Here is an 8389-nt window from a genome sequence, read left to right on the forward strand (position 1 = left end):
AAGTGTCCCCGGCTGCTCCGGGGCGCAGAGGGGACCCTGGGGACATGCCGGGGGTGGAGGGCGCTGGGGACACCCCCGAGACTCGGGGGGTCCCGAGGGGGCGGGCACGAGGTGACACCTGCTGGCATCGCCCGGAATGGCACCTCTCGGTGACCCAGGGGCGCGATGTCCCCGGACCGACGGTGGCAGCCCTGGGGACACAACGGTGTCACCATGGTGGCCCTGAGGGAGGCCAGGGCGGCCACTCGGGCCAGGTGACAGTGGGTCCCCCGTGGGGGGACACGGAGGACATGGACATGCACAGGGCACATGGGGACACAGCGGACACGCACAGGACACACGCAGGACACGGGGGACACACAGGACGCGGACGCACCCAGGACACGGGGGACACGGACGGGAGGACACGGACACACGGGACACACGGGGACGCAGGACATGGCCACACAAAGGACACGCACAGGACACGCGGGGGACACACACAGGACACGGAACTGTCGCCGATCCCCGGTGACCGCCCGAGGGCGCGGCCTTTCCCGGGGCCCGGCAGGGGGCGCCATCACGGGCGCGCGAGAGGCCCCGCCCCTCCGTGAGGCCCCGCCCCTCTGTGAGGCCCCGCCCCTCCGTGAGGCCCCGCCCCTCTGTGAGGCCCCGCCCCTCTGTGAGGCCCCGCCCCTCTGTGAGGCCCCGCCCCTCCAGGCGGCTCCGCCCCTCCGTGAGGTTCCGCCCCTCCGTGAGGCCCCGCCCCTCCGTGAGGCCCCGCCCCTCCGTGAGGATCCGCCCCTCCGTGAGGCCCCGCCCCTCAGTGAGGCTCCGCCCCTCTGTGAGGCCCCGCCCCTCTGTGAGGTCCCGCCCCCTCCAGGCGGCCCCGCCCACATGGAGGAGGCCCCGCCCCTCCAGGAGGCCCCGCCCCGTCATGGCGAGCGCGCGCGTGCTCGTGCACGTGCGGCGCGCGGGGGCGGGGGGGGCGGCGGCGTTCGGGCAGGTCCGAGGGGGACCGGGGGTGACCGGGGGGAACCGGGGGTGACCGGGGGGAACCGGGGGGACCGGGGGAACCGGGGGGGCAATGGGGAGGGACAGCGCAAGGGAGGGGGCGTGGCCACTGGGCCGTCGCGGCGCGGTGACAGCGGCCGCGGTGTCCCCGCAGAGTGTCACCGGCGTGTTCTGCCCGGCGGACACGGACGTGGCCCTGGTGAGCTGCGGGCTGCAGCGTGGCCACTTCCTCATCTCCGATGTCCCCTTCCCCGGCTCCGCCGTCACCGTCCTCAAGGTGACCAGCCGCTGTGTCGCCCCGCGTCCCCCCAGGGAGCCATCGCACCGCTGACGTCCCCTGTCCCCGCAGAGACCCCCGTTCTGCCCCGCCAAGCTGGGAGGGACCGCGCTGGGTGACCGGGGGGGACACTCGGGGGTGGCCGCAGCAGTGGCCGTGCTGCTGGAGGCCGCCTGCGGCCACGTCCTGCTGACCCGCAGAGCCACCACCCTGCGCCACTTCCCCAATGTCTGGGTGCCGCCGGGTGAGTGCGAGCATGGGGGACAGGAGCTCTGGGGTCCCCTGACCTGTCACTCGGGTGGGGACCGGAGCTCTGGGGTCCCCTGACCCCTGTCCCCTCACACAGGTGGGCACTTGGAGCCAGGAGAAGAGGTGAGGTGACACCGTGGGGAGGGCAGGGGGTGCCTCGGTGAGTGTGGGGACACAGATGTCCCCTGACACCCCAAACCCCCAGCTGGTGACTGCCGGGCTGCGGGAACTGGCCGAGGAGACGGGGCTGCACCTGGAGCCCGGGACCTTCTCATGGCACCTGCTCGGCCTCTGGGAGGTACCGACCCCCCCCTCACCCGGGGCTGGGCAGGGGGTGACACCCCCAGGGGTCCGCCCTGCCCCATGGGTCACCCCTGCACCCCACAGTCCCTGTTCCCCCCCACGCTGAACTGGGGGCCACCACGCTGCCACCACATCGTCACCTACCTGGGGCTGCGCTCGGCCGAGCCCCGCCAGCAGCTGCAGGTGGGGACACCTCCAGGGGGTCTCTCTGAGGGTGGGGTCCCCCTAAGGGTGGGGGTCTCTATCGAGATTGCGGTCTCTCCGAGGGTGGGGTCCCTCTAAGGGTGGGGGTCTCTATCGAGGTTGGGGTCTCTCCAAGGGTGGGGGTCCCTATGGAAGTTGGGGTCCCCCCCGTGGGGGTCCCTCTGTCCACGGGGGTCCGTGCCCAGGCCCGGCTGTGCCCGAGCCCGTGTGAGGTCAGCGCTGTGGCCTGGCTGGAGCCTCTGGTCCTGGAGGCCATCGCTGCCACCGAGGACGGAGCCGAGGGATCGGCATTGGGATCGGGATCACTCCCCGGAGAGCTGCCGGCCACCGTGGGGTGAGACGCTCCTGACGCCGTGGGGACAGGGACACGAGGCTGGGGGACACCCGGGGCTGTCCAACCTGCCCGTGACCCAGCCCTGCCCCCGTTCCCTGTCCCAGCATCACGGAGCTGAGCGCCGACGGCTTCCGGAGCTCCCAGATTCCCACCGGGATCCTCCTGCGCCGGGCCCCGGCCCGCGGCCCCGACCTGCAGCGCGTCAGCACCGGCACCAAATTCGCGCTGGGGAGGTGGCGGGCGGCGCCCGGCCGCCGGGAGCGGGAATAAAGCGCTTCCCTCGGGAACCGGGTCCGTGTTGGAGCGGGGACAGGGAGCGCCCAGGGATGGGCCGGAGGTGTCCGCGGTTTCGGGTGGGAATGGAGCCGGGTACACGCCCTTCCCTGAGCTGTCGGGGCGAGGACACGGAACGGGACACGGGCCGGGTGTGTGTCGCGGTTTCCCGGTTTAATGTCACGGCCCCGCTCCCGCCTCGGCCCGCAGGATCCGCAGCAGCGCGGCGTGGACTCCCTCGTCCATGAATCCCTGTGGAGGAGGGAGTGTGGCTTTTCCTGGGATCCCGCCTGGGTGCCCGGCACCCAAACCTGTGTCCCCACCCCTCGGGCAGGGTCACGGGGTCCCACCTGGGCAGCCTGGAGGAGGTGGCTCCGGTACACGGCCACGGTGTCCCGGTGCTGCTTCTGCTGCACCTGCGGGGGGACGGGCAGCGTGGGGACACAGGTGACACCGTGTGACCCAGAGTGACAGGAGGTTACAAATGGGGACACCATGTGACACCGGGTGCTGTCCTCACCTCCAGCTGGAGCTGGAGCTGGGCGCTCTGGCCCCGCAGCCCCAACACCTCGGCCGAGAGTTTCTCCGTCTCCGCCAGCAGCTGCTTCAGCTGAGGAGGCAAAGGCAGGGGCAGATTTGGGGGACTGGGGCGGGGGTTGGTTGCTCCCAGAACCCCCTCGGTCTCCCTCAGTCCCCCCCCCCACCCCCCGAGGTGCCCCCAAATGGGGCTGGGAGACGGGACAGGGTTGGGATGGGGATGAGGAGATTGGGATGGGGATGGGAGGAAGAGGAAGATGGGAAGGGGTCAGCGATGGGGTCAAGGATGGGAGGAGGAAGATGACGGGAATGGGACAGGTCTCGGGAAGTCCCCGTTCCCGGCCCGTCCCTCACCTTCCCGTCCTTGTCCCGGCAGGCGCGCTCCAGCCGAGCCGCCCGTTCCCGCAGCGCTGCCAGGCCGCGCTCCCGGCCCTGGGCCGTCTCCCGCAGCTCCCGCAGCTCCCGCTCCCGCCCGGCCGCCCGCGCCTCCGCCGCCGCCGCCGCCTCCCGCCACCGCTGCACCTCCGAGCCCGGCGGCTCCGCTGGGACATCGGCGGCGCCGCGCTCCGGGGCGCCCGGGGCCGCCGCCGGTTCTCCCGGTGCCCCGCGCTCCCCGCCGCTGCCGGCCTCTCCCTCCATCTCCGTGATGAGCTGCAGGGCTTCGTGCTGGGAGCGCACCAGCGCGTCCAGCCGCCGCTGCAGGTCGCGGAGGATCGCGGCCCCGCCGTCGCCTGTCGCCTCCCGCACCCGGGCGCTCAGCCCGTCCCGCAGCTCCCGCAGCTCCCGCCGCAGCCGCCGCGCCTCGTCCCGCGGCCCGGGATCCCGCAGCTCCCGCAGCTCCTGCTGCAGCCGCTCCCGCTCCCGGCCCAGCCGCGCCAGCTCCACCAGGAGCTTCCCGTTGCCCTCCCGTAGCTCCAGCAGCTCCTTCTCCATCCCCTCGCCCTCCCTCGGGATCTCCTCCCGGCTCTTCCCGCCCGGAGCCGGCTCCGTGCCGTTCTCCGAGCACCGGCACGCTGCCGCCGGCTCCCGACGCAGCTTTTCCAGGAGCATTTGGGATCCCTGGAGCATCCCGGCGTGGATCCGGTCCTGGTGGTCCAGCGCCTGCTCCAGCCTCGCCGCCAGCTGCTCCCAGGCGGCCGCGCTCCGGCCCACGGCCCCGTCCCGGAGGGAATCCTCCGCTTCCCGACGCAGCTCCTGGCTCCGGGAGAAGGCGCCGGCCTTCGCTTCCCGCATTTTGGAGCACTCCTCTCCCAGCCAGGCCAGGAACGGGATCAGCGCCGGAGCCTCGGCGCCGCCGTGTCCTCCTTCCCACTCTTCATCCCTCCTTCTCTTCCTCAGCTCCGCCACGCCCCGAGCCAGGAGCTCCAGGCAGGCGCCGTCATCCTCCTCATCCTCACCTTCATCCCGTCCCGGCAGGAGCCGCACGAGCTCCCGCACCCGCCGCCGGATTCCCGCGGCAGCTTCCTCCAGCCGCCGGCATTCCAGAGTCTTCCTCACCAGCTCCTCCCGCAGCCACCGGGCAGCGCGGCCGTCCCAGTGCTCCTCAGCCTCCTCCTCCCTGTCCTCGGCCTGGAGTCCCACCTGCCCAGCCCCGTTCTCTGCTGGAGGGGAAAACACAATCCCGTTTTCTCATTTTTTCCCTTTTTTTTTAATTTCCCCCCGTTTTTTTCCCACTTTCCCCCATTTTTTCCTTTTTTTTTGGGGTGTCCGGGAGGACTCACCTCTCCTCCTGCAGTGCGGGACCTTGTGGACAGCCCAGCTCGGGGCCTTCCCGGGGACACTCCTGGTGACATTCCCGGTGTCCTTGTCCCTCTTGTGGCTCTGCAGCAGCTCGGCCACTTCCAGGCTGCCGTGAGCCAGCGCCAGCTCCAGCGCTGTCCTGAGCCGGGGACGTGGGTGACACACAGGGACACGGGGACACGAGGAAACAGTGAACGATGGCAGGGGGTGGCACAGCGGTGAGATGGAACAGTGACACGGTGGCACAGGTGACCCCCATCCCTTCCCCACAGTGGGGACACCCTTGGGGACATCACGGGCCCGGGAGTGTCCTCGGTGTCCCCAGTGTCCCCTGTCACCCACCTGCCATCGCTGTCGGCCAGCCCGGGCTCGGCCCCGTGCCGCAGGAGCTGGGCACAAACGGACACGTGGTTCCGCTGCGCCGCCAGCATCAGGGGGGTCTGGCCGTGCTGGGGGGACACGTGGGGTGACCATCAACCCTCGCTGTCCCCCGTCACCCCCTGCTGTCCCCCTGTCCCCACTCACAGCGTCGGGGACATCCAGCGGGGCCTCGTGGTCGCAGAGCAGGAGGACGCTGGAGGCGCAGCCCGAGGAGGCTGCAGGGGGGCGGTGTCACTGCGGGGGCTCTGGGGGACCTCTGGTGTCCCCCCGTCCCGGGGTGTCCCCTGTCCCCCCCTCACCGGCCCAGTGCAGCGGTGTCCGGTTCTGCCCGTCCACGTGGCGCTCGTTGGCTCCGTGCTGGGGGGACAGCGGGAAGGGACCCCCGGGATGGGAACGGCCCTGGCCCCCATCCCAACCCTGTTCCCATCGATTTCCCTGTCCTTGGCCCCGTCCTTATCGCTGTCCCCATCCCCAGCTCCATCCTCATCCGTGTTCTTATCCCTATCTCTATCCTCATCTCCATCCCTCTTTTCACCTCCAGCTCCTCCCCATTCCAGTTCCTGCTCCCGTTCCCATTCCCATTCCCACTCCCATTCCCGTTCCAGTTCCCATTCCCATCCCCATTCCCATTCCCATTCCCATTCCCATTCCCGTTACCGTTCCCGTTCCCATTCCCATCCACATTCCCATTCCCATTCCCATTCCCATTCCCATTCCCGTTCCCCATTCTCATTCCTGTTCCCATTCCCATTCCCGTTCCCGTTCCCATCCCGCTCCGTACCTGCAGCAGCACCTTCACGCACTGGGGCTGGCAGGCGATGGTGGCCAAGTGCAGGGCAGTGCTGCCTGTGGGGACCAGAGGGGCACTGGGGACACCCCCGGGGGACAGCTGCTCCCCTAAGGGACACCCCCAGGGGACACCCCGCTCCGTCAGGGAACACCCCCTTCTTGGGGACACCTCCTCCTTGGAGACATCCCCTCCTTGGGGACATCCCCTCCTTGGGAACACCCTCTCCTTGGGGACACCCCCTCCTTGGGGACACCCCGTCCTTGGGGACATCCCCTCCTTGGGAACACCCTCTCCTTGGGGACACGCCCTCCTTGGGGACATCCTCTCCTTGGGGACATCTCCTCCTTGGGGACACCTCCTCCTTGGGGACACCCCCTCCTTGGGGACACCCCGTCCTTGGGGACACCTCCTCCTTGGGGACACCCCGTCCTTGGGGACATCCCCTCCCTGGGGACACCCTCTTCTTGGGGACATCTCCTCCTTGGGGACACCCCCTCCTTGGGGACACCCCCTCCTTGGGGACACCCCGTCCTTGGGGACACCCTCTCCTTGGGAACACCCCCTCCTTGGGGACACCCCCTCCTTGGGGACACCCCCTCCTTGGGGACACCCCCTTCTTGGGGACACCCTCTCCTTGGGGACACCCCACTCCATCGGGGAACACCCCCTCCTTGGGGACACCCCGTCCTTGGGGACACCCCGTCCTTGGGGACACCCCACTCCATCGGGGAACACCCCCTTCTTGGGGACACCCCCTCCTTGGGGACACCCCGTCCTTGGGGACACCCCCTCCTTGGGGACACCCCCTCCTTGGGGACACTCCCCAGGGTGCTCCCGAGGGTCCCTGTTTTTGGGGTGCAGGTCTGGGGCTCCTCCAGAGGAGGTGCAGGCACCTGGCTGTGCGTCTCCGAGGTGTCCCCAAGGTGTACCCAGGTGTCCCCACCTACCGTCATCGTTCGTCTCGTTGACGGGGGCCCCGTGCTCCAGCAGCAGCGTCAGGCACTCGGTGAGACCCTCGGCCGCGGCCAGGTGGAGCCTGGGGATGGCGAGAGGCGGCCGTGACCCCTGCGGCCCCCCGGAGCCACCGAGCCGCCCCCGTGTCCCCCCGGCGGTGACATACGCGGACTGTCCCCTGGCGTTGAGCTTGGCGGGGCGGGCGGCCTTGCGGGCGGCCAGGGCGGCCACTCGGGCCACGTCCCCGCGTGTCACCGCCTCCAGCAGCTTCTGGTCCTGCCGCGTCCAGCTCTCCATCTGCGGGGGTGGCACCCCAAATCCAGGACGGGACCCCCCCAATCCTGGCCGGGACCCCCGCGCCGGGACGGGACCCCGCGGTGTGGTTCACCCCCGGGCATCTCCTGCCTCAGTTTCCCCGCTCCTTGGGGTTTCCGTGCGGGATCCCCGCGGAGCCGGGAGAGGGCGGAGAGGCCGCAGCGTGTCCCGGCCTGTGCCCGCCCGGCTGGTTTGGCGAGTGCCACCGAGCCGGGCCGGGCTCCAGCGTGGCACCGGGCGGGAGTGGCACCGGGACCGGGACCGGAACTGAGACCCGGGACCAGGAACCGAGAGCCGGGTCTGGGAACGGGAACCGGGACTGGGATTGGGAGCAGCGGTGGGCTGTGGGACCTGCAGTGGGGCCAGGGTTGGGAGCAAGAGGATCGGGGCTGGGAGCTGGGTTCGGGTCAGGATTGGGGCTGGGATTGGGGCTGAACCTGGGATGGAGGCTGGGAATGGGGCTCGGATTGCACAAGGCACAGGGAGCAGCCTCAGGACTGGGATTGGGATCGGAACTGCGGCTGGGACAGGAATTGCAGCCAGGATCGGGACCAGCATCGGGGCTGGGAGTGGGGTCGGGCTCGGGCTGGCAGCTGGCAGTGGGGCTGTGATCGGGATCGGGATCGGGATCGGGATCGCGATTGGGATTGGGATCGGGAGGGCAGCCGGCAGGGGCTCCCACTTCCCTCCCGGGACTCACCGTCACCTGCGAGCTGGAGCAGGAGAACATTCTCTTCATGGCCGAGACCCCCGCCGCGGGAGCTCCCGGACCCCTGCGCTCCCTCCCCCCGAATCCCCCCTCGCTGCGGGACCCCCGGGAGCCGCCGCTCCGGGGCCGCGTCCTCCGCCCGCCCCGCGCCGCGCCCGCGGGTCCGGCACCGCCCCGGGAACGGCCCCGCCCTGCAGGTGCGCCCCAAAAACCCGGCCCCATCGCCCCCCGGCCGACACCCCCCGGCCGAGCCCCCCACGTTCAGTGCAGGGCTGAGACCCCCTCACTCACTGCACCGATGAGACCCCCCCACCCCGACTGCTCCGTGCC

At 70.8% G+C, this 8389-nt stretch overlaps 2 protein-coding genes across 2 annotated transcripts; one reads left to right on the forward strand and one right to left on the reverse strand.

Annotated features, from left to right (window-relative positions):
* Positions 1–910: 910 nt before the first annotated feature.
* NUDT17 (nudix hydrolase 17) lies at positions 911–2644 on the forward strand. The gene is made up of 8 exons (XM_066337997.1): positions 911–985; positions 1148–1270; positions 1343–1514; positions 1617–1642; positions 1725–1817; positions 1907–2005; positions 2212–2360; positions 2465–2644. The coding sequence occupies exons 1-8, from the start codon at positions 917–919 to the stop codon at positions 2628–2630; spliced, it is 897 nt and encodes a 298-aa protein (XP_066194094.1). The 5' UTR covers positions 911–916; the 3' UTR covers positions 2631–2644.
* Positions 2645–2766: 122 nt separating this feature from the next.
* Positions 2767–8120, reverse strand: ANKRD35 (ankyrin repeat domain 35). The gene is made up of 12 exons (XM_066337778.1): positions 8051–8120; positions 7202–7332; positions 7029–7117; positions 6073–6137; positions 5591–5648; positions 5436–5506; positions 5253–5359; positions 4892–5049; positions 3525–4768; positions 3154–3243; positions 2984–3049; positions 2767–2885 (listed from the first exon to the last, which is right to left on the reverse strand). The coding sequence occupies exons 1-12, from the start codon at positions 8087–8089 to the stop codon at positions 2814–2816; spliced, it is 2190 nt and encodes a 729-aa protein (XP_066193875.1). The 5' UTR covers positions 8090–8120; the 3' UTR covers positions 2767–2813.
* Positions 8121–8389: the final 269 nt, after the last annotated feature.

The sequence above is a fragment of the Sylvia atricapilla genome, chromosome 30, assembly GCF_009819655.1.
Source record: "Sylvia atricapilla isolate bSylAtr1 chromosome 30, bSylAtr1.pri, whole genome shotgun sequence".
Taxonomy (NCBI): Eukaryota; Metazoa; Chordata; class Aves; order Passeriformes; family Sylviidae; genus Sylvia; species Sylvia atricapilla.

Coding starts and splice junctions, on each gene's coding strand:
- NUDT17 (XM_066337997.1), top strand. CDS start 917: ATGGCGAGCGCGCGCGTGCTCGTGCACGTGCGGCGCGCGGGGGCGGGG. Junction 1,515..1,616: donor CAATGTCTGGGTGCCGCCGG/GTGAGTGCGAGC, acceptor CCCCTCACACAG/GTGGGCACTTGGAGCCAGGA. Junction 1,643..1,724: donor ACTTGGAGCCAGGAGAAGAG/GTGAGGTGACAC, acceptor CCAAACCCCCAG/CTGGTGACTGCCGGGCTGCG.
- ANKRD35 (XM_066337778.1), bottom strand. CDS start 8,089: ATGAAGAGAATGTTCTCCTGCTCCAGCTCGCAGGTGACG. Junction 4,769..4,891: donor CCCGCACTGCAGGAGGAGAG/GTGAGTCCTCCC, acceptor CCCCTCCAGCAG/AGAACGGGGCTGGGCAGGTG. Junction 3,050..3,153: donor AGCTCCAGCTCCAGCTGGAG/GTGAGGACAGCA, acceptor GTCCCCCCGCAG/GTGCAGCAGAAGCAGCACCG.